The 25,348-nt window shown below is 45.1% G+C and overlaps 2 protein-coding genes across 2 annotated transcripts in view; both read right to left on the bottom strand.

Moving 5' to 3' along the window:
- The window catches only part of PDPN (podoplanin), a 170,729-nt gene that overhangs the window by 23,409 nt on the left and 121,972 nt on the right, over positions 1-25,348 (bottom strand). The gene's annotated exons all lie outside the window — the stretch shown is intronic.
- The window catches only part of LOC310711436 (uncharacterized protein), a 38,714-nt gene continuing 27,666 nt past the window's right edge, over positions 14,301-25,348 (bottom strand). Inside the window, exons 2-3 of the mRNA XM_083513370.1 lie at positions 18,418-18,575; positions 14,301-14,387 (exon numbers count right to left, since the gene is read on the bottom strand). Of these exons, the coding sequence (XP_083369496.1) occupies positions 14,385-14,387; positions 18,418-18,575 (161 nt within the window). The 3' untranslated portion in view covers positions 14,301-14,384. The remainder of the gene's footprint in view (positions 14,388-18,417; positions 18,576-25,348) is intronic.

Below are 25,348 nucleotides of genomic sequence, written 5' to 3'. Positions count from 1 at the left end.
TTTTCAGTAGTGTCCGACTTGGCTGCTCCTGTATGTGATCAACTATATATGGAATGTTTATTTTTGTGTGTGTGTGTTTTGGGAGTGAGGGCATCAAAATATGTTGTGCTGGCATAACATGCCTAGAAAAGAAGCTTGAACTCAACTATGAAGCTTGAACTAAAAAACTTAAAAATAAAAATTCAGGCGACAGAAACCTTGCCTAAACATTCTTAATTCTGTTTCAAAGCAAGCCAGCTTGCTGCTCACCCAGTGCACTGAAGTAGCTGGGTAGTTTTTCCTCTAAACATCTGTAATTCTTGCTTTAGGTACCCCATAAATCACCCTCTTTATCCCGCCAGGCATTCCACCAACGCCTATTATCGCCACACTAGTCTAACCAGCCCAATCTCTGTAGAGCATATTTCTCCATTTTCCGCAGCCTTCCCATCACAAAAAACGAAGGGGGGGGGGAGCAGCAGAATTTGCATTTCCATTCATTGTTTGTTGTTATGACAACACAACGTGGATTTGTTCTGGGCTGTAGGTCTTCCAGTTTGGGGCTTCTAAGCAATATTCTTTTTTAGTCTGGGGAAAAAAGTAAAGGCATGCCTTCATTCAGAGCACGACTGTAAAATAAAATAATAAAAAATGCATTATTTCTTATCTGTCACATTGGCAGATATAGTTTTGCACTCACTTATTGCTCATGTAAAACACTGAATGGAAAAAAAGGTGTGTGTGGAGGAAAGCAACACACACACACACACACACACACACACACACACAGCATATGATGCTGGGGACACAATCTACTCCATTCTCTGGAGGGGACCAGCCCTCAAAGTTATCCTTCTGCAACCACATGCTCCTTGTGTATTGGTCTCTGAAGAGGGTCCAGAAGTTCCTTGCCATACCCTCTTTCCTGAAACCACACCCCTCAAATAGACAAGACTGAAGTGTCAAGGAGGGAAGAGGAAATCAAGCAACTCCAGGCACTAATTATTCACGACATTACATAATGCATTGCACAAATACACACGACAGTGGTCACTGGTGTGGTGGTTAAGAGCGGTGGACTCATAATCTGGTGAACAGGGTTCGATTCCCCGCTCCTCCACATGCAGCTGCTGGGTGACCTTGGGCTAGTCACACTTCTCTGAAGCCTCTCAGCCCCACTCACCTCACAGAGTGTTTGTTGTGAGGGGGAGGAAGGGAAAGGAGAATGTTAGCCGCTTTGAGACTCCTTAGGGTAGTGATAAAGCGGGATATCAAATCCAAATTCCTCCTCCTCCTTCTCTTCTTCTTCCTTCAGGGGTGGAACCCCACAGCCCTTAGGCAGCACTTGTTGTGGTTGCGAGGAAGCCAAACTGGGAAAGGGAGTACAGCCATACCTTGGGTTCAAATGATTTCAGGAGGACCAAATATGTTTCAACATTTAATGGAGCAAATCATGGGGTTGTTTTAATGAAGAATTCTGCAAGCATTGGATGGGATAACTGCTTTGGGAATGACTTTCTAACATGAGGAGATACTTCTAAATATGCTATCTGGGCTAGAAGCGTATAGTTTAAACCCATCAATATTATATTGGCATCTGTGAAATAGAGGAACATTGCTTGCAATAAAAACCAGCTGTCAGTGATTCTGGATGACTAGCACCTGATATGTTACCGGCACCCGTCTGTCCCAATTTTAACAGCAGCCTCCCCACCCCACCCCACCCCACCCCACAAAAAAGAACTTGAAATTGTCATGCTCCATTGGAGGAAGTAACATCAGATTCAAACTGGTTCACATTAGCGGAACAGAGGATTGTAGAAACTCATTCCAAGAATATGGGTGTCATTCCTGATGTTCAAGTCTATTTTAACGCCATAGTTGCAGTTTTTCCTCTAAATGACACAAGAGCAAGTTATAGGAGACTGAAGTGTTGGAAACTAATTAAAGCCAGTGCAATGGAGACATCAGTAATGATTCCTCTGTATTAAAACAAAACACATTCTCATGAATCCACAGCCATCTGTCTTTATTTTTCACTCACTGGGAAGCCACATACTTTGGCAATTTCGAAAATCAATTCAGTTTTCTTGGACTGGAGATGTTTGCTCTGTGCCGAGGAAATTGCACCCAGCATAAATCATGGACAATAATGAAATTTGCATATATTTGCATCTTGGTGCACGGGTATGCCATGATGCATGCTGTTTCATGGACTTTTCCTTTAGCTCAGGAATGGAGAAACCTCTAGTGCTCTAAAATTCTAACTCCCATCATCTCTGATCATTGATCCTGCTGGCTGGATCTGGTGAGGGTTGGACACTGGCAGTATTTTCAGGGTTCCTCATTGGCTGCTTACCCGTGCTCTATAAGGTCAACATCAACTGTGTTATATAAATTAAAAATTTAGTGTAGCAGTTGCTGATGCCAGGCCTATGGGCACCAGCTTACTCACTTGTTTATTTGATATGTATTTTATGTTCTTATTTTGTAATTTATGTTGTGAACCATCCTGTGGTTTTTGGATGAAGAGTGGTATACAAATTTTAACAACAACAGCAATAGCAATAGCAATAGCAGCGACAACAATCCATTACCACCATCACTGGGTTCAAAGCTAGAGCCCTCAATGAGCACAGACCAGGGGCCAGCAAAGTTTTTCAGCAGGGGGCCAGTCCACTGTCCATCAGACCTTGGGGGGGGGGGGCTGGACTATATTTTGGAGGGGGGAAAAATGAACGAATTCCTATGCCCCACAAATAACCCAGAGATGCATTTTAAATAAAAGCACACATTCTACTCATGTAAAAACACCAGGCAGGCCCCACAAATAATCCAGAGATGCATTTTAAATAAAAGGGCACATTCTACTCATGTAAAAACATGCTGATTCCCAGACAGTCTGCAGGCCGGATTTAGAAGGCAATTGGGCCGGATCCGGCCCCCAGGCCTTAGTTTGCCTACCCATGGCATATAGACCAACTCCTTTCTCCTCCCTCTCCCCACACTGCCACACCCCCATGATCTGAATGCAGGAAGATCGTTGTTATTTATAGTTCTCTTATTACTGCAATCTCCAAACTGCGCTTTGCCTGTTTTGATCCTGGGGCCAGAGCAGTTGTATAATGCATTTATCAAAGTGTTAATGTTAGATGCGCTAAAACCCAACCCAACATGAACTGAGCTCAGAAACTCTCCACAAACAAGTAGAAACAAAATAAGGTATGCTCAATGTCCTCATTTGACCACCCAAGAGAAGGGCTGGAGGAAATGGAAAGAGACACACCCTCAAACCCTACAAACCCGCCTACTTGGACCGGTTAATCAGCCACTCGCAGCAACTTTCTACTGGGGGGAAATATATTCATTTCGAAATGCCATTCTAATAGGTTCTATTACAAGAGTCTTATGAGAAGGTGCCCAACAGCTTGAAACCTTACATTTGAAGCTGCAAGGTTAATAAACACTAGCAAGTTACTGAAACTTGCAAATTATACGCCCTAATTTTCACAGTTGGCCACCGGGATTTAATTAAGGTCACTGGAACAAATCGCAGCACTTGAAGAGTGATTGCCTTGTTTAATTTCTCAGCAGAGTTTGCCAGATTGTTGGGGTTTTTTGTTTTTTAAAAAAGAAGAACCTCCCACAATTTTTTCAAATGGACTTAGGAAGGATCATGGAATGCTTTCCTTAAAAAAGAAATAAAGCACAATTTGGAAGCAAAAAAGAGGCAAAGCCTTACAATATCTGGCTATTTTAGGGTAACTGTGGAGAACTCATTGCCCTTCATGTGCCATAGGACTACAACTCCCATCATCACTAGCCAACCAGCAGGGGCAATAGTCAGGCATGGTGAGAATAATGTGAAACCAAGGGAGCGAGCTATCAATGACATCAGAAACTGTTCTCCAACGTGTGCCTGAACACTTTTGCAAGACTTTCATGATTTCTGTACAAATGGGGGGGGGGGGAGTTGCTCTGAGCATGACAATGGAAATTGAGAAGCTACATTGCACCATCTTGGCTGAAAGTGCCTGGTCACTGATGCCTGAAGGAGAGCTAAAATGCAGAGGAAAGAGGCTGTGAAGCTGGTGAGAAGAAATCCATGGGTGGAAATAATGCAACTGTGATCAGAATGCAAACATGGCCCTACTTCTACTTGGAGTCTGCATGGCTATTGATGGTAGCAGCAGACACTTGCTGGAGGAGTCACCAGTTCTTTTGGGATCTGGGTTTTAATTTACACATTGCTTGGCATTCTGGAATGGATTCTTTTAATTTTGCAATAGGAGAGACAAAAGAAAGCACTTCTTCACATAGTTGTGATGGCCTGGGATTTGGACTCAGAGGCTGAACCTGAGGAATCCCAGCCTGCACAGGAGTCCCCTCCTCCAGAACCAGCTGAGCCGGGGCTGGGGCCTGAGCCTGAAGGGTCCTCACCTGTGCTGGATCCTCAGGTGCAGGCACCAGCTGAGTCTGCTCTGGCCCCTGAGGGGATGGAGGACCCATTGTCTGCAGGTGCTCCACTCTCAGCCCCGTCAGGGGAAGAGGAGGTTGCCTCTGGGTCCAGTAACCTTCCAGCCTCTCCTGAGCTGCAGAGGGTCAGGGCAGAAAGGCGGAAGGAACTAAGTTCCTGCAGGAGGAGTGCTCGCTTCCAGGCCAGGAGAGGCAAGTCACCTGTGGACCGGGGCCGCCCTATGCCTCGGGGCAGATAAAAGCCAGTCAGCCCCAGTCCCGGTTGCAGGAGCAAAGTTGCTGCTTGCCTGTTCCTACCTGCACCCTGTCCTGCTCTTCTGCCAGAGTTCCTGACCCCCCCCCCCGACTCCCCGTCTTGGACCCCGCTACAGCTTTGACAGACAGCCTCCATACTGCACCACCGACCTCGGACTGGACTCGGATCTCGCCTCTCGGTTATCCCCCCGGGACCAGCACAATAGTGCACAGCTGGACTATGCTATCAGTGACGATTAGCTTCTGGGTACCAGTTCCGAGAAACCACAGTGGTGAGAGGAGAGTGCTCTGGCAGGTTTCTCACAGGCATCTGTGTGGCCATTTTGAGATCAGGATGCTGGACTAGATGGGCCATTGACTTGATCCATCAGGGATCTCCTTATGTTCAACTTGTGGGCTTCCTATTGGCATCTCGCTGACCACTAGATACACCTTTGGTCTGACACAGCAGCTCTCCTTATTTCCATAGGTTCTCTCTTCCCCACCTTTCTTTCCTCCTGTGCTCTCCTGTGCTTCTCTGGCAACTGCTCCATCAACTATATAGGAGGAATGCCGGCCTCAGACTTCTCTCCTTAAACCCTTCCCCTCCTTTCCTCTTGTCCCCACTTGTCCTAGTGTAAAGGTAGCCAACATGATGCCCTCATGTTGACCTCAAGGAGACATGAAAATAGAGTGCAGTGTGTGAGCAATGGAGGGATGTTAATGATGTCACCCCATCATCCCTGACCATTGGCTGTGCTGGTTCCAACTGGCAATATTTGGACAGCTCCCAGTTGGCTATCCCTGCCTCATAGGAATGTGTGCAAAAGAAGGGGAAACGACAATTCCTGTGTGAGATATGAGAAGAGGTCTATAGGGTGGAAGAGAGGAATACACCAGCAAGGGGGAAGGAAAGATGGAGTCCCTGCCCCAGCTCCAGTTAAAATCTAAGCCTGAGAAGAACCCACATCACTTGCATTAAAGGATGGCTCTACAAGCCAACAGATTCTTAAAACTGGAATTCGTGTGTTGGGACACCATTTCTGTTTCAGCCCATGCCTAAACTTTTTGTTCTTTCTTCAAAGGCATATCTTCAATCAGAGGGCTAATGAGTTTGCCACCAAAAGTAGGGCTATGGCCCATTTGCACAGATGGGGGCCTGCCCCCCAAAGCAGGATTGGTTGATTTATTTTTAACAGCAAGGAAGCCAAGATCTTAATCTGATAGAAAGAACAACTCAGAGAGAAGTAATTGACAAGGGCAACTTTAATGTAAGTCACTGTCATTTCACATAAATGTCAGAACCTTTTAAAGCAGCGACCTTATGCCCAACTCCCTTGTTCTCGTGCATAGAGGTCCGCAGTGATGTGTGAGGCTGCAAAGTGGTTTATGTCTAACAAGACAGGGACAATAAAAGCAAAGATTCACCAGGACAGAATAAACTCTCTCTCACACAAGATAAAAGTAGCGGCTGTTCTCCATTCTCATCACCAAGCAGGGGCCCCTCCGCATTGTTATAATGATGCATAAAGGTAAAGGGTAAAGGGACCCCTGACCATTAGGTCCAGTCGTGGCTGACTCTGGGGTTGCGGTGCTCATCTCGCTTTACTGGCCGAGGGAGCTGGCGTACAGCTTCCGGGTCATGTGCCCAGCATGACTAAGCTGCTTCTGGCGAACCAGAGCAGTGCATGGAAATGCCATTTACCTTCCTGCCAGAGTGGTACCTATTTATCTACTTGCATTTTGACGTGTTTTCAAACTGCTAGGTTGGCAGGAGCAGGGACTGAGCAACGGGAGCTCACATCGTCGCGGGGATTCGAACCGCCGACCTTCTGATTGGCAAGTCCTAGGCTCTGTGGTTTAACCCACAGCACCACCCGCTTCCCTTATAATGATGCATAAAGGTAAAGGGTAAAGGGACCCCTGACCATTAGGTCCAGTCGTGGCTGACTCTGGGGTTGTGGCGCTCATCTCACTTTATTGGCCGAGGGAGCCGGCATACAGCTTCCGGGTCATGTGACCAGCATGACTAAGGCGCTTCTGGCAAACCAGAGCAGCGCTCCCTGCTTCGCTCATAATGATGCACAGTATCTATTAAATCAAGGGTTGCCAACTTTATAAGCCAATGAACACATCTGGAACTTGGAGAAAGTCACAAAATGGTTGTTGTGTTGGCATAGGGGTGGACAGCATCTCTGGAGAGATATCGCTGGAACCTGGTAAGCCACAGTCACTTCTCATTTTTCTGGTGGCAGGGAGCGGGCAGGACACCCATGGTGGTGGCAGAGAAGCAAGGAGAAGCAGTGGAGGCTTTCAGCAAGGAATATTCCCTTGTGAGGACTCCAAGAGATCTCATGGGGGCTTTTGCGAGGTCTTGCTGAAAGCTGCCTCTGAAGCTGCTTCTCCTTCCTTCTCTGCTGTCATTGGCAGGCAGGGCACCCATGGTGGCACCCTACCCTCTTGGATTCTGCCTCCTGAGGTGGCTGCCTCAGTCTGCCTCATGGGAGAGCCAGCCCTGGGCCTTCTGTATTTGGCAAGTCGGGGGCTGATGCATCCTCTGTGATATTCGTCACAGAACTGGCTAACTGGTTGAGTTCCCTTCAATCATATTATATCTGAATAAGAGTAACGGGCAGATCCTTATCCAAGAAATTGCTAGGCTGAGTGTTCCTTCCAAATTTCCCTGGCTGGAACACTGTTTGCATTTCCAGCAGAAGAGGTGGTGACCCACAGGCAGTTTGTGGCAGCAGCTCAGGCTATGCAATTCCAGGCTGGTGGCTCTGCCAAATCCCAACAGCTGTAGGCATGCCTAGCCAGTATCCTGCAAAGTCTGATTTGGGTATGTGATGAAAAACCCGGGCCAGCTGCATGGATTACAGCAGGAGCCTTTCCTGCAAAGGGAAATGAAGCATCTCTGCTCGGCGCAACTGCAATGCTGTTTATATAGAAATTAAACAAAAACAGGGTTCATTCAACACCCCTCACCATAAGAATAGCTAGAGCTGGATTAGCCAATGTTCTGCCCTCCAGGTGCTGACATACCAGCTGCTGGAGCTCTTGTGCTCGGGTCCCATCTGGCTGGCCACTGTGAGAACAGGATGCTGGTCTAGATGGGCCATTGGCCTGATCCAGCAAGCTCTTCTTATGTTCTTACAGATTGCAACTCCCTCACCCCATGCTGGCTGTGGATGATGGGAGGTGGAGTCCAGTCACCTTTGGAGAGCATCAGGTTGGGGAAGGCTTGTGTGAGCTGGCCAGAAGTCTCTCTCCAGACTTTTTGGCAGGAGTCCATTCACATCCTACCTGGAATTGTTGGAGGATGAAACTGCAGCCTTGGCATGCCAAGCAAATTCTCTGCCTATGGGCTCTTCCCCCGGTGGAGCTCAGCCTATGTCAGGTTCACATTTATAAGTCCAAGTTCCCAGTCACTCTGCATTTTTTTTAAAAAAAAACTAATTCAAAATTGTACCTCTTTTTAAAGAAAACATGTCTTCATGAAGTATGAATTTTTGTATGTACTGTAAAATAGCATCCGTGTGTGCAATTTATGCTAAAATATGCATTTTGGCACTGAAAACCAATGCAGATTCAGAGAAGTGCTGTAGGTGAATTAGTTCAGGAAGTGTGAATCAGGTCAGTGTGCCTAATAATTCATTTTTTAAATATATTTTCAGTTGTGTTTGTAAAATATATATTGCTTTGTTGTTTAGTTCTATGGGCTTCTTGGGGAGGAATAGTGGAATACAACAACAGTAACAACAACAACAACTTATTCAACTCAGTTTTACTATGTAAGTTTTACTACTGTCCTGATATAACAGCAATCCTAGAGCAAGATTCATCATGATGACAAGGGGATCCAGTGGATCTCCAGTTGAGTTGGGAGGTTCCAGACCCAGCTGGGCTATTCTGGTTTAACTCCCCATCTTCTCTTAAGCAATGAACCCAGCCAGTCAGTGGCGTAGCGTGGGGGGTGCCAGGGGTGCCGACCGCACCGGGCGCAACATCGGGGGGGGGGGGCGCAAGTCCAGAGGGAAGGGACAAGTTCCTTCCTCCGCCGGGCTCCCCGCCGCCACCGCCAGCCTTGCGCCCTAGCGCGCGCGCCCCCCGCCGTCGCTGTGGCTGCGCTCCGCTCACTGCTCGCAGGAGGAGCAGCCGCTGCAGCAGCGCCGACGCCGCCACCGATGCCTGGCCCGGCACGGGCAGCCTCTGCACCCTGCCGCCGGCGCCATCCCCTCGGCCCAGCCACAGGCGGTGGCTGCTTCTGCCTCCATCCTCCTCTGGGCAAGCAGCGTTGTTTGCGCGGCAACTCGCAGGTTAGGGGTTGGGGGGGCACAAATTACTTGCCTTGCCCCGGGTTAGGGGGCGCAAATTACTTGCGTTGCCCCGGGTGCTGACAACTCACGCTACGCCGCTGCAGCCAGTTGAACTGAGCCAAAGCTAGCATATGTTAAACCACCGTCAGCCCTAGAAAAGGGGCATTCAGGGTGAGTGGGGCAGGACTAGAGAGGGAGGACTTCGGTAGACCCTAAGCCAGTCACATGACCTGGCAAGCTATCACATGACCTGGTAAATGAAGCCAGCTAAAAGGGTTGGTTAGGTTGGCTCAGTCAGGAGAACTGAATGCTCCAGAATGGAGTTTAGATACGGGGTAGTTTGCCCTGGTTTAACACCAGCTTCCTGCATGTAGGATAAGAAAAGAAGGAAGGAAGGAGCAGTAATGTGCCCTCTCACTATTTAAAAAGAATAACAATAGAGTAGCTGGGTCCCCACTTAGCACCCACTAAGGCTAAGCACGATATATCACCTTTTAAAAAAATCAGAAAATAATCTTTCTACAGAGTCCGCTATCACTCCTGCTACATGGAAGTAAGTTTGTGGCTCCCGGTTGAAAGAGATAAGAGCAACAATGTGTTATCTCTCTCTAGCTCCCCACTCTTATCTCTGGATTTTTATGGAGACGTCTCTTCAAGCAAACCACATTTGGAGAGAATCAAGGAATGCTTTCCGGAGCTTTTAATTTCCGGCAAGCTTCTTTCCGGGTGGAGCAGAATCCGTAAAGAGCGGTGAGGGCAACTAACAGCTTGTTCCTAGGCAGATTTAAAGTGTGCCTCACTTAGGGATGGGGGATCTGCCCCCCCCCTTTGGCACAGAATACTTTTATTGTTAAAAGAATAGAAAAAACAAAATGCACTTTTCCTAATGCTTTTCAAAAATGTTTCCATTAGGAGAAATTGCATGCAAAAATATAATAATGGGGAAAATTTGCCCCAAATGCTGATTAATTTTCATGAGGACTTTTAATTTTTAATCACAAACTGATGTGGAAATACGGATAACTACATGTATGACTGGAAAAATGAGGAAGAGATAGAAATCAAAATGGACAGTTTCACCTATTTAGCCCATCAATGTCACTGGCTGTACGTTTGCCTGACGCCAAAAAAGAGTGGGTTTTGCTCAGCAATGTGACAGATTACTGTATTCAAGCCAGACTTGCAGCCTAAAACCACAGTGAGCCACAGAGACATCCTATTTGTGGAGAGGAAAGGGTATTCTAAAGCAATGGGCACACCACTCCTGCCACCCCACTGACAGAAGAATATTTTGCAATGAGTATTTATTTACTAAAGCTGTCCATGGAGGCACAGGTCAATTCTGTGTTCAGGGCACCTGTCTGCCAGCTTCATCTGGTACACTAGCTGATACCCTACTTGTTTGCACACTGTCTTGCTAGAATGGTACACGCTCTGGTTATCTCCCGCTTGGACTACTGCAATGCACTCTATGTGGGACTACCTTTGAAGGTGACTAAGAAATGACAACTCATGCCAAATGCGGCAGCTAGACTGGTGACTGGGAGCGGCTGCTGGGATCATATAACACCAGTCCTGAAAGATCTACACTGGCTCCTGGTACATTTCTGAGCACAATTGAAAGTGCTGGTGCTAATCTTTAAAGCCCTAAACGGCCTTGGCCCTGTATACCTGAAGGAGCGTCTCCACCGCTGCCCCTCAGCCCAGATACTGAGATCCAGCCCAGAGGGCCTTCTGGCAATTCCCCCACTGAGAAATGTGGTTACAGGGAAGCAGGCAGAGGGCCTTCTTGGCAGTGGCACCCATCCTGTGGAATCCCCTCCCATCAGATGTCAAGGAAATAAACAACTATCGGACTTTTAGAAGGCAGCCCTGTATGAGGAAGATTTCAATGCTTGATGTTTAATTATGTTTGTGTTGGAAGCTGCCCAGAGTGGTTGGGAATGCAGCCAGATTGGTGAGCTTTGATTATGATGATGGTGGTGGTGATGGTGATGATAAAGATAATGATAAAGAGATGCCCAGACTTCCCTGGGTTGCAGCAAATGTCAGTCTTACTCAGAGTAAAAAAATAAATAAATAAAATCCTTCCAGTAGCACCTTAAAGACCAACTAAGTTAGTTCTTGGTATGAGCTTTCGTGTGCATGCACACTTCTTCAGATACACTTCAGATACACTGAAACAGAAGTTGCCAGATCCTTCTATATAGTGAGAAGGTGGGGAGGGGTATTACTCAGAAGGGTGGTGGGAATGGGTGATTGGCAGATAGCTGAGATGAGCCTGTTGACGACTCTTAACGACTGCAATAGGTCTTACAGGAAAAGGCAAAGGGTGAGAAGGTGAAAAATGGCTAGTCATGTATAATGAGATAAGAATCCAATGTCTCTGTTCAGACCAGGTCTCTCCATGGTTTTAAGTTTGGTAATGAGTTGCAATTCAGCAGCTTCTCTTTCCAGTCTATTTCTGAAATTCCTTTGTAGTAAAACAGCTACTTTGAGATCTTGTATAGAATGTCCTGGGAGATTGAAGTGCTCTCCTACTGGTTTCTCTGTTTTGTGATTCTTGATGTCTGATTTATGTCCGTTTATTCTTTGGCGTAAGGTTTGGCCTGTTTGTCCAATATAGAGAGCTGAAGGACACTGTTGGCAGGAGAGGTTGTAGGTCTCTTATGATGCGTTGTACTGTTTTAACCTGGGATCACATACAGCTCCCAAGTTATCACATACAGCTCCCAAGTTATCACATACAGCTCCCAAGTTAAAACAGTACAACGCATCATCAGAGACCTACAACTTCTCCTGGACAATGACAGTTCTCTTTCTAAAGCTCTGGGAGGAAGACCTTTCATTGCCTACAGACAGCCACCCAATCTTAAACAACTCCTAACCCACAATAATACTACAACCAGACTTAACACGGACACTGGCACCAGAGCCTGCAATAAACCCAGATGCCAACTTTGCTGCCACATACACCCGGACAACACCATTACTGGCCCCAACAACATCACACATACCATCTCGGGACTATTTAATTGCTCATCGTCTAACATTGTGTATGCCATCAAATGCCAACAGTGTCCTTCAGCTCTCTATATTGGACAAACAGGCCAAACCTTACGCCAAAGAATAAACGGACATAAATCGGACATCAAGAATCACAAAACAGAGAAACCAGTAGGAGAACACTTCAATCTCCCAGGACATTCTATACAAGATCTCAAAGTAGCTGTTTTACTACAAAGGAATTTCAGAAATAGACTGGAAAGAGAAGCTGCTGAATTGCAACTCATTACCAAACTTAAAACCATGGAGAGACCTGGTCTGAACAGAGACATTGGATTCTTATCTCATTATACATGACTAGCCATTTTTCACCTTCTCACCCTTTGCCTTTTCCTGTAAGACCTATTGCAGTCGTTAAGAGTCGTCAACAGGCTCATCTCAGCTATCTGCCAATCACCCATTCCCACCACCCTTCTGAGTAATACCCCTCCCCACCTTCTCACTATATAGAAGGATCTGGCAACTTCTGTTTCAGTGTATCTGAAGTGTATCTGAAGAAGTGTGCATGCACACGAAAGCTCATACCAAGAACTAACTTAGTTGGTCTTTAAAGTGCTACTGGAAGGATTTTTTTTTTTTTGGACTATGGCAGACCAACACGGCTACCTATCTGTAACTTACTCAGAGTAGACACACAAAAAGGAATGGACATGGCTAACTCAGCTCCTCTAATTTCATGATGTCTTATTTCAGTCCAACTTAGTTAAGATACAACTGCATATAATCAAGACACTGGTGCAAACAGGCACCCTTATCAAACAGAATCCTATTGCTGAGCAACACTTAGCATATAGAAAGCAGCCTTAGACCATTGTTCCATCTAGCTCAGTACATTGACTGGCAGTGGAGCTCCAGGACTGCAGGCAAGGTTCTCTTCTTGGAGATGTCAGGGATTGAACTCAGGGACTTCCCTAAAGCACCTAGGAAGGTGGCCTACACATTCCTGGGCTTCTCTGGGTGGAGGTTGGCATAGGCATAGATGCACATGGAAAGCTGTGTTGGTCCACCTAGCTCAGCATTGCACATCCCGATTGGATGTGATCCCTCCAAGGTGTTGCATCTAGGAGTTGTTCCCAGTTACACCTGGAGATGCCTGGGATTGAACCTGGTACTTTCTGCATGCAAAACCAGGGCTTAGTCACTGAGCTGTGAATGCTGTTTATGAGCCAAACAAGATGATACTATCCATAGAAACATACAACTGTAGCGTTGGAAGGGATCCAAAGGGTCTTCCAGCTAAACGATCCATCTAGCTCAGGATTGCCATTACTCAATGGAAGGGACTCTTCCTGGGTCTTCCACAGGGTTGAATCCAGGACGTGCAGCATGCCAAGCTTGTACTGTACCACCAAGCTGCAACCTCTGCATGCCCAGTGCCAGGGGTCAGGCCAGGAACATGGCCCCAAATTCTCAGTAATCTTGTGATGTAATGAATGAGGCTAGAATGGGACCAGTGAAGTGAGAAGGCCCTTGCTCCCTATGAGCCATATGGAACACATGCCGTTAATTCAGTTTGCTTAATAATTCCGCAGTTCTTTTGAGCGCAGGAATCTTTAGACGGGTGTTTGTGCGTATGTTCCCGTCCGTTGCCGAAAAGGGAAGCAACTGCACGATTGCACGGCTTGATCACTTTTTACTTTAATTGCTCGACCTAAATGCCACTTCTGAACAAGTTGGGTCATCTCACCAGCTGCTCCTGCCCACCCCGATTCCAACTCTGCCTCCCACCCAGAGTCATTCCAGGGCATGAAAGGCGTCCTTGTCACCACTGCAGAGCAAACACACAGCAAAAGGTCACACAACATTTCGTTCCTTTTGACAACAACTCGTTTGATCACCCAGAAGCTGGGTGCGGGGGGAGACAGCGAGAGAGAGAGAGAGAGAGAGAGAGAGAGAGAGAGAGAGAGAAGAATGGTTGCCTTTATACATTTCTCTGGGTTAGTCCATGGCGGGAATGATATCTGGAGACTGGGGCGGAGTGGGTTGGGGTGGCAAGGCCATCTCACAGGCTATTTAACTGTCTCTGTAGAAAGAAGAACTATGCTGGAGTAGCTATCAAGGCTGCCAAGCAGAGGAAGATTTTGAATAGGTTAAAAAGCCTCGCTTTACAAAACAGCCACTGTCTCCATGGCTAAGAGGAGGTCCGCTTGGCTACTGCAGAATGCGAACACTCATTACTGCAACTCAGTAAAGAAAGCACATCAGCAGCACTCAGCTATATTTCCACTTGTTTCTTGCCCACACAGCTGGCGTATGTGTTACTATTTTCAATCTCGCCCGCCCTGCAGTGGTAAATAGCTGAAGATGAGCTTGTCACTGGAAAGCAAACAGAACAGTGAATGTTGGAGCCAGGCAGAGGTGGAATTGCAGAAGGTTGCCTTATATACCAGATCAGATCAATGATTTTTACCCAATAGTGGTCCTATGCACTTGGTCCATCAAAAAGGCTTAGGACAGCTGTGTTCATTAATTTCAATGGGTTCCGTTTGAGTAAGAATAACAGTGGTCTACCTACACTCTACAGGACATTGTAGAGGACATTGGTGGGTTCTTTATCTGATTTCAGATAGCAGAGCTCCTCCTTGTAAAATTGGGACTTTCGGTGAGGTCAATGGTAAAAATATATCTGTCCAAATTTGGCTGATGTTTGGCATCTAGTACACCAGCAACCAGGGACGTGGGTGGCGCTGTGGGTTAAACCACAGAGCTAGGACTTGCTGATCAGAAGCTCGGCGGTTCGAATCTCGACGGGGTGAGCTCCCTGCTCCTGCCAACCTAGCAGTTTGAAAGCACATGAAAGTGCAAGTAGATAAATAGGTACCGCTCTGGTGGGAAGGTAAACAGCGTTTCCGTGTGCTGCTCTGGTTCGCCAGAAGCAGCTTAGTCATGCTGGCCACATGACCTGGAAGCTGTACACCAGCTCCCTCGGCCAATAAAGCGAGATGAGCGCCGCAACCCCAGAGTCAGCCACAACTGGACCTAATGGTCAGGGGTCCCTTTACCTTTACCTTACACCAGCAACCACCAGCCTGGCACTCTGAGCTTTCCAGAAATAAATTTAGAATTTAGGAATTATTTAAAATTATATAGGAAGAACACCAACCCTATTGACTGAATAAGAATAATAAATTGAAAAAAAATGGAGTGTTATTCATAAAATGAAGTCCATGAAGAACGAGACCAGATGGTTTTCTTACAGAATGGTATAAGAGATATTTAGATTTTTTGGGGGCCCCTAATTGCCTAAGCATATTATTTAAGGAAAACGGGGGAAAAGGGGGGAATAGGCTTGCCAATGTCAACCTATGGAGCCTATATTTCTCTTATATCCAGGCCTGGCAAAGGCCATACAAGTTATGTAAACTATAGAGCAATATATTTAATTTACGTTCGTGTTAAAATGCTAACAGCCATTTCGCCTAATAGATTTCAGACACTGGTTATCAACTGTAGTACATTTTAAATCAAGTGGATTTTATGCAGCATGGACAGGGAGTGGATCATCTAAGATTGGTATCCAATTCCATGGCCATAAATAATATAGAATAGCTGCAGCTGCACTTAAATCTTAGGATGCTGAAGGTATTTGATGAAGTATATTGGCAATTTCTGTTGTTACTTTGGACAAGTTTCAACTTCTTCAAGAATTTATAAAGTTCATAAGAATTTTATGCCTCTTCCTCTAAATAACAAAAAGGGAGAAATGGAATTCTTTTGGATGTCTTTGGTTTGGATGTATTTGATACACTAGGAGGCAGCCCTCTGCCTCCATTGATATTTGATTTATTTTTGGAACTCCTGGAAAGGTTCCTGAATCTTGGGGGAATTCGTGGTTTTGTTCATGTGCAAGTAAGATTTAAAATAGCCTCATATGCTGATGATTTATTATTATTTATTAGTAGATTTGAAACATCTATACCAGAATTAATAAAAAATATTACTTTTTTTGGTAGTATTTCAGTGCATACCGTTAAATTTGTCAAAATCTGAAATAGTACTAGCGGCCAATTTTAGATCACCTGCTTTGCACAATAATTGGTGATTTTGTTGGTGTCCAGAGGTCTCTACATATTTAACACATTTCTCTCTGAACATAATGTACTTGCTGATATCTGGTGGTGGTTTTAATTTCCCAGACATCCGCTTATATCATAAGGTGCGTTCGTTAGCATGGAAAAATGATTGGCACATTTATCTTTTTATGAATACCCCCAGCATGGGCAATTTTAGAGATGGGTTGTTAGCAACAACTCTCTTTGGATGGCTAGTGAGAATGCAATGGAAAGAATGCAATGAAAACCATCCGTTTTAGCAGCTACAGAGATACGGTGCCTATTGGCTTGTCAGTTACAATTTGATCCATAGGCAATTAAAACACAAGATAATTAGAAACAGTTAAAAATAAATACATACATGATTGAAAGCAAGACTAAAAGAAAGTAGAGACTCATCGAAGTCCCTGAACACCAAAGGGCTTTTACCCTGGCTCAATGTTATGCCATCCACTCAGCCATTATTGAAGGCCGATACAGGAAGATTGACTACCTGGATAGACAATGCCCATGTGACCCAGGACAAATAGAAATGGTAGATCATGTCCTTCTCTAATGTCTGTATTACAGAGACATTCATACCAACCTGATTTCCCCACTACTTCAAAAGTACCCAGAGTGCACAGGACAATTGTATACTGTACCTCCCTGCTGCTCTCGGAGGCCGATCCTGCTGCAATGTATAGTGTTGCTGGGATCTGCACAGCAGCACTTGAGAATCATAGGAGGATGACTTGTGCCACAAATCAGTTTTAATGAACATATCAGAGTGCTCTGTAAATGATAGTTAAAACCTTTATATATCAACCTTTTGTGCTCTTCCACACCAGCCCAATGTTCCTGACTCTTCTTTTGAATTCTTTTAGCTTCTTTTAAATTCTTACAGACTTTTATATTCACCTAGTGTTTTAATACCTTTTCCGTATAGTTAAAGCTATGGTTTCCCCAGTAGTAATGTACGGAAGTGAGAGCATAAAGAAGGCTGATTGCCGAAGAATTGATGCTTTTGAATTATGGTGCTGGAGGAGACTCTTGAGAGTCCCATGGACTGCAAGAAGAACAAACCTATCCATTCTTAAGGAAACCAGCCCTGAGTGCTCACTGGAAGGACAGATCGTGAAGCTGAGACTCCAATACTTTGGCCACCTCATGAGAAGAGAAGACTCCCTGGAAAAGACCCTGATGTTGGGAAAGATGGAGGGCACAAGGAGAAGGGGATGACAGAGGATGAGATGGTTGGATAGTGTTCTCAAAGCTACCAGCATGAGTTTGACTAAACTGCGGGAGGCAGTGGAAGACAGAAGTGCCTGGCGTGCTCTGGTCCATGGAGTCACGAAGAGTCGGACACGACTAAACGACTAAACAACAACAACAAGCTTTCTAAAGTGCTTTTTAGATTTCAAATGCTGGTCTATGACCGTAATAAATATTTGTTGAGTAGATGCTCATAGTAAACACCAATTTATCAGGTTATGAAAGCCCACGGAACAGAAATAGGAATGCTATTCCACAGAACAGGGGCAGCCACGTGAAAAACTCTGCTCTGAGTTGTTATGGAGTGGGCTTCTGAGATCTCTGGAACTTCCAGGAGAAACTCTCCTGCAAACTGCCGCGAACTACAGGGTGTTGATCTACTGGGTGATATGGAGGTTTCTCAAATGTCTGGTTCCTGAATTGTGATTGAATCCCACCTGCAAATAGTGACAGTGTTGGAAGCATCCCCAATACTTCTGATAGTCCCTGGGATTCCCTCTTAGGAACCATAGGATTGCTGGCCCCAGTGCTCAAACGCTTCTTATGTACATTCCACCATCACCACAGCTTTTGACACTTCCCATTAAAAGGTAACCCATTCCCTACATCTGTGATGCATGCAAGGCTACTAATGTCCCAACATGTTGAGAGATAGCCCCAAATGCCGCAAGAAAAAGGAAAACATCAGAGAGACATGTAAGGCCAACAACTGACTTTTGGATGCAGGATGAAAAGGAAAAAGCTATGGTTCTTCACTTGAAGCCTCTTTTTTTTGGGGGGGGGTTAAATAATATAATAGCACAAATAGAAATCATTAAGAGTGCAGCTGTTAATTATGTGATAATTTTGAAAAAAAAGGAATGCAATAGAAATAAATAAGAATATGAAACACAGTAATATTAGATCACAAAGGTCCATCAAGAACGGTGCGCAGGAAGCCTCTTAACAAAATTGTATTAATTTGGAACTAATTTGTGTAATTGGGTTTATATCGGAAAATCAATAGCAATAATTGGCAGGACAACACATTGCTTTCATACCTGCGCGTCCATTAAGAGGTGTCTCATGAGCGCCATGGAGTTCTTCAGTGTGTCTTTCTCGTTGGGCAGGAAGGTGTTGTCATCTTCACTGAGCGCTTTGGCCTTGTTCATGATGAAGTCTGAGATCTGGTCGTTCAAGGTGTGTAGCGACTGCACAGCTAAGGAGAAAAGACAAGAGGGGAGCTCTTGAGACTAGGGGTGGCTGATCAGGGACAATGCAGTCCAAAAGTAACTGAAGTATCTGAGGTTGAAAAGCACTGCCGTGAATAATACTGAGTTAGATGGTGAAATGGTCTAACTCAGTAGAAGGCAGCTATCTATTTAAATCATCCCTTTATTCAGAACCATGAGACTGGGAAATATTACTTTATTGATAGGTTGGGAGGTGGACCAATTGTTTAATTATCTGTTCCAGGTCCTCATCTGGAGTTGATGTCAAGCTGACAGGTTGGTAGTGGCCCAGGTTCTCTCCCCAACCCCCCTTTTATGAAGAAGGGGGCAGCAATTGCCCACCTCCAGTTGACAGGGTCCTCACCTGTTCTCCAAGAACTCAAAGATTATAGGCAGTGGCTCTGAGATTACATTTCATTGGATGCAGTTCATTAAGCTATAGAGACAACTGAAACCACAAGTCATTCCCTCCTTGGTTCCTTGTTGGTTTTTGCTGCCTATCAGCAGGTTCCTTTACCACCACCCCAGTTTCCTGTGTACCCCAGTATTTACTGTCCCCCCATCCTACTATTCTGTTGTTTTTCTTGTTTGGGAGAGTGCTTACTAAAAGCATGGGTGTGTGGACTCCTGTAGATGCCGTCTTATCAGGAGGTCCATTTGGTATGGGTTTGCAGTGGTTGGGAACAGTTGATCCTCCAAATGCCAATGAACAGCAACTCCCATCAGCCCCGGCAAGTATGGCCAAGAGCAAAGGATGATGGGAGTTGGAGTTCAGCAACATCTGGAGGACCAAAGGCTCCCCACATCTGCAATATTGGGATTGGGTCTTTAGCATGGTGGCACTTACTATCAGGAATGCCATTCAATATCTACTGAAGTCCTTCCTTTTTTGACAAGCTTCATCTTAGCCTGCATTCATATTGGATTTGAAAGTCTTTTTTTGCATATGACATTTTTCATTGTTTTTAATATATGGAATTTCTCCCCCCCCCCATTATTGTTTTCTTTTATTATTGTTTTTGCACGTATGGAACTGCTTTTCCCCCATATGGAATTGTTTTTCATTGTTGATGCTTTGCTGTGAAATCACTTTGAGATATTGTATGGGAAGTGATTCATAAGTGGAATAAAACAAATAAACAGACAGACTTGTGGAGGGCATCATATCACTAAGCAGCATTTTTTTGTTTTGTTTTTGTTTCTCATCATTGATATATGTATCTATAGTGGTAAAAAGGAAAACACTTCTGTCCATCTGAAACTGAACTTTAAAAGAATAAAATGAATTAAAATTCAAAGATTTTAAGGCAATATTCATAAAATTTACACAATTGGCTTACTAAGAAGGAAAATGTTCTGTAATTTGCTACTCAATCAAAGCATGAAACATCCTAAGAGGTTTAAATAGAGCAGGGGGAGACATGATTTGGAATTATGAGCCTGAGAAATATACAGTCTGAGCATGCACAGAGTGCATCTGCCTCCCCAATGAGGGAACTCTGTTTGTATTTAATGATTCCACAACAATAACTTCAGTCTGAAATATAAACTTGCTGAGTTGTGTCTCTTGCCAGTCCGACTCAGAGTAGACCCATTGAAATGAATGAGCATGAGTAATGTAGGTGGTTCATGGTGCAATGGGTCTACCCTGAGTAGTGCTAGCACTGGACACAACACTATCACTAGCAGCCCCCCCCCAATAAGTGGTTCTAGCACAAACAGATAGCAATCACTGCAATGTTAAGGGGAAACAGCCAGTGTTTTGTGTGTCCTAGTTCACTGGAGCCTGAAGTAGTTCAAGTCCAGGTTTTACAAAAACGTTACAAGGCAGGCAGCATCCATTGCTGACCAATAAGAAATACATGTCTCAGCATGACAAGAAGGAAGGAAGGAAGGAAGGAAGGAAGGAAGGAAGGAAGGAAGGAAGAGAGAGAGAGAGAGAGAGAGAGAGAGAGAGAGAGAGAGAGAGAGAAAGCCTCTTTTTTTCTTTTTTTCCCCTTCCTTCCTTCCTTCCTTCCTTCCTTCCTTCCTTCCTTCCTTCCTTCCTTCCTTCCTTCCTTCCCTTTCCCTCTCCTCCCCTCCCCTCTTAACACAATTATGCAATCTTATTAATTCCACCAGCTTTTACTGAGGGTGAAGAGCTACAGGAAATGTGGCAAAAAAAAACATTTTTTAAAAAAAATTGTCACACCAATCATCCCCATGGCTCAAACTCCAGGATGAGAGAGGGATAACAGCAAGAAGAAAACAGAGAAATTGAGACAGAAAAACTTCCATGCTAAAAGTGCCTTGACAAGCAGGAATCTGGTCCTGATGCAAAAAAGTGAGATCCACATCCAATGAATGCTATGTGCATTGATTCAGCAACACTCCCGGCACCCGCCAACCCCTTTATGTTAAATCTGCCTTGAGAGAAATCCACAAGATATGAGGGAATCCTGCCCTCATCTGGACAAGGAAATAATGTTCCACAAATATCCTAGCACTCAGGTGCTCTCACATACTGCTTTCCTTCATAGCCAATGTCTAATTATGTTGTCAACTCCCCATGGAATTTAGAATGGACAAATCGGTCTATGTATAGCTCATCTCATTTTCACAAGTTATAAGTGCATTCTGCTCAGATATTTAAATATACATTTCTATGTAGAGATGGGGGAGAAATCTGCTCCTTTCAGGTTTCACACTTCCCAAAACAAAGCGCAAACTGAAACGCAGCCATCCTTCGAAATTCACACTTTTCACAGTGCTCTAACCAAATGTGCATATTCTGGGAAGGTGTGCATAGCATATGAATGCAATCTAAATATAAATGAATTGAATTGGGGGGGGGGACGGATTGCCAAACATGCACATTGAGCAAAATTGCATTCAGAAACGTGTGCATTTGTCCTAAAATGCTGGGTATTTTTTTTATGGCAATCTGGAAACTTATGCGGAAACACAGAGAACTGAAATCAAGATCAGAAAGATGAGAAATTGTGATAATGCAAAGCAGGCAGATTTGTTAGTGCCTGTTTTAAGCCTTCACTGGGAATCTGGAACTCAGAATCCTGAGTCCAGACTCAAGCTCAGGCAAACACAGACCACTGAATATATAACAGAATCCATCCCAGACTGACATTGGAGAGGAAAATGATGTCAATAGGACCTCAAAGAGGTGGGTTGGGTAGAGTTCTTCTGGACATGCAACATGGAAGTAAAGGTTAAAAAAAGGTAAAGGACCCCTGGATGGTTAATTCCAGTCAAAGGCGACTATGGGGCTGCGGCGCTCATCTCGCTTTCAGGCCAAAGGAGCCAGCGTTTGCCCACAGACAGCTTTCCAGGTCATGTGGCCAGCATGACTAAAACCGCTTCTGGCACAACAGGACACCGTGACAGAAACCAGAGTGCACAGAAACACTGTTTACCTTCCTGTCACAGCAGTACCTATTTATCTACTTGCACTGGCATGCTTTCGAACTGCTAGGTTGGCAGGAGCTGGGACAGAGCAACAGGAGCTCACCACCGTCATGAGGATTCGAACTGCTGACCTTCCGATCGGCAAGCCAAAGTGGCTCAGTGGTTTAGACCACAGCGCCACCTGCATCCATGGAAGTACCAGGGAGCTGCTTGAAGCATTCCTACATCCCTGCCTTGGTTCTTCTAGCAACACTTTGCTCCATTTTGCTTCTGTTTGCTGACCCTATGGAAAAGGAGGCTTGATGCAATTTCTTCCTTTCTTTGTTTAAAAAGAATGTTTTTTCTTCTTCTTTTGGCCAGTACAATCCAGCGGCTCATAGTGGGATGATACCGCAGTTACCTGATGACAAGGATCTTCTGCTACATGTGACCACGTTGTTGTTGTTTAGTCGGTTAGTTGTGTCCGACTCTTCGTGACTCCATGGACCAGAGCACGCCAGGCACTCCTGTCTTCCACTGCCTCCCACAGTTTGGTCAGACTCATGCTGGTAGCTTCGAGAACACTGTCCAACCATCTCGTCCTCTGTCGTCCCCTTCTCCTTGTGCCCTCAATCTTTCCCAACATCAGGGTCTTTTCCAGGGAGTCTTCTCTTCTCGTGAGGTGGCCAAAGTATTGGAGTCTCAGCTTCAGGATCTGTCCTTCCAGTGAGCACTCAGGGCTGATTTCCTTAAGAATGGATGTGACCACACCTGACAGATAAATTAGAATGAGGGCAATACTTTCTACCCACACTTAGAATAGGAAAATATTTGGCCCCATTTTGCGTAATTTTTGCACAGTTTTTCTCCATTGTGGTGTAGTGGTTAAGAGCGGTAGTCTCATAATCTGGGGAACCGGGTTCGTGTCTCCGCTCCTCCACATGCAGCTGCTGGGTGACCTTGGGCTAGTCACACTTCTCTGAAGTCTCTCAGCCCCACTCACCTCACAGAGTGTTTGTTGTGGGGGAGGAAGGGAAAGGAGAATGTTAGCCGCTTTGAGACTCCTTCAGGGAGTGAAAGGCGGGATATCAAATCCAAACTCCTCCTCCTCTTCTTCTTCTTCTTCTTCCCCGCAGTCTACCCTGAGTGGCAGTGGATTTCCAGGGCTTCAGGGAGGTGTCTCTCCCAGCCATACCTGGACATGCCAAGGATTGGGACCTTCTGCATGCCAAGCAGATGCTCTACCAGTGAGTAAGACCCCTGCTGGAACTGTGCTTCCCGCATTCAGATAATAAAGAAAAATATGCATTTAAAATATGAAGCTTTGTGCTTTCACAACGTTATCACTCATTTCCCTTTCAAAATGAATTATACACCTTTCATCTCAAAGCCTGTGCTATGGAAGGAGAGGGTAGCCAGCGGTCGATAGTTTGCTAATGGAGCATCAGCTTAAAATTACTCCTGTCCCTCTTGGAGAAACGAAGCTTTTAACAATTGCCCATTAGGGTCGTTAGCAGCGGTAATATTGCACATTGTTGGCTTGCATAATTTTCTGTGAGAATTGCTAATTTGGGATCCAAGTGGAAGATTTTTTTTTTAAAAAAAGAAAGAATTAATTATGGGGTTAATGTGGCTTTTCTGCAAGTCAACTCTCACTCTCCATTGATAAGAGACAGGCATAGGCAATCCATCTGCTCCTTATAGAAGCTTTTTTGCTTGCCAACTAATATCCATCAGTTTCTACCACCAAAACAAAACTCTGTGATGTATAAATAATAAGGGATTAAGCAAACCTAAGACGGCTGCTGTGGGAGGCTTATCTCCCCCTCCCTTCCCGCTTTAAAGAGCTTTTCTTGTACACAAGCATAAGCATTGAGGGAGATGAAAATGCAAACTTATATTTGCTTTCACAGAACATTCTCCGGCTCCAAGTTTCAATCTTTTTGTAGAGAGCTTTTACCGGCAGGTCCCAGGTTACAACAATTTAGAATTCAGCAGAATTAAAACTAGAATTAAAACTGATTACAGTTGCAGGAATAGGGTGGGCCCTGAAAAACCTGCATCTCAGGTGTCAAATGCCAAGGGTACTGGAATTGTTTTTCTGTTTGTGCGTTTGCCACTCTGGGCTCCTCAGGAAGGTGACCAATTTGGATGGCTTTAAAAGTGGATTAGACCCATGAAGGGTGTGGCTATCCATGGCTATTAGCCACAATAACTACTGCTCCACATCCACTGAAAGTTTCTTGGAATCTCGGGTGGGGAGAAGAAAAAGAGGAATAATAATAATAATAATAATAATAATAATAATAATAATAATAATAATTTATTTATACCCCACCCATCTGGCTGGGCTTCCCCAGCCACTCTGGGAGGCTTCCAACAAAATATTAAAATACCGTAATGCATCAAACATTAAAAGCTTCCCTAAACAGGGCTGCCTTCAGATGTCTTCTAAAAGTCTGGTAGTTGTTGTTCTCTTTGACATCTGGTGGGAGGGCGTTCCACAGGGAGGGTGCCACTACTGAGAAGGCCTTCTGCCTAGTTCCCTTGACTTCTTGCAGTGAGAGAACTGCCAGAAGGCCCGCCCCACTGGACCTCAGAAGAAGGAGAATAAAAAGAAGAGGAGTTTGGATTTGATATCCAGCTTTATCACTACCCTAAGGAGTCTCAAAGTGGCTAACAATCTCCTTTCCCTTCCTCCCCCTCACAACAAACACTCTGTGAGGTGAGTAAGGCTGAGAGACTTCAGAGAAGTGTGACTGGCCCAAGGTCAGCCAGCAGCTGCATGTGGAGGAGCAAGGAAGCGAACCCGGTTCACTAGATTACGAGTCCACCGCTCTTAACCACTACACCACACTGGGAGAGAAATGTTGTGCTTGTGTCCAGCTTGCAGGCTTCTCAAGGGCAGTTGGCTGGCCCCTGCGAGAACAGGAAGATGGACCAGAAGAACCATTGGCCTCATCCAACAGATGCATTTCATGTTCTTAGTTAGGGCTGGGATAGAAATTTCATAAATAGCAATAAATCACAATAAGTAATCCACCTGTTTCCAATGTTCAGGGTTAAGTGTTGCTGCTTATGTTGCCGAAACAGCACCATTCACACACCTCTCAACTATCCCAATTTGAGCAGGACATCCCAGAATTACAGAAGTCATTCCGGGATCCCAGAATGCCCTGTCTTTTGGACTCTCACTCTCGCGAGAGCTCAGAAGCAAAAAAATGAGTGTTCCAATTTTGATCTGTGGGTTGTTGGAGGATATGCTTTCACACACGACACTAGAGGGGGGTATCAGCAGTGTCAGGGAAGCCACAAGGTGTTTAGAAGTAAAAGCTTATTTGGGGTTAGGGGAATACTAAAGGGGGGATCCCCTCCCCTA

Source organism: Podarcis liolepis (assembly GCF_965112155.1).
Source record: "Podarcis liolepis genome assembly, chromosome: 7".
Lineage (NCBI taxonomy): Eukaryota > Metazoa > Chordata > Lepidosauria > Squamata > Lacertidae > Podarcis > Podarcis liolepis.
Note: the sequence above shows the minus strand (reverse complement) of the source record. Positions and strands in the feature narration are given on the sequence as shown.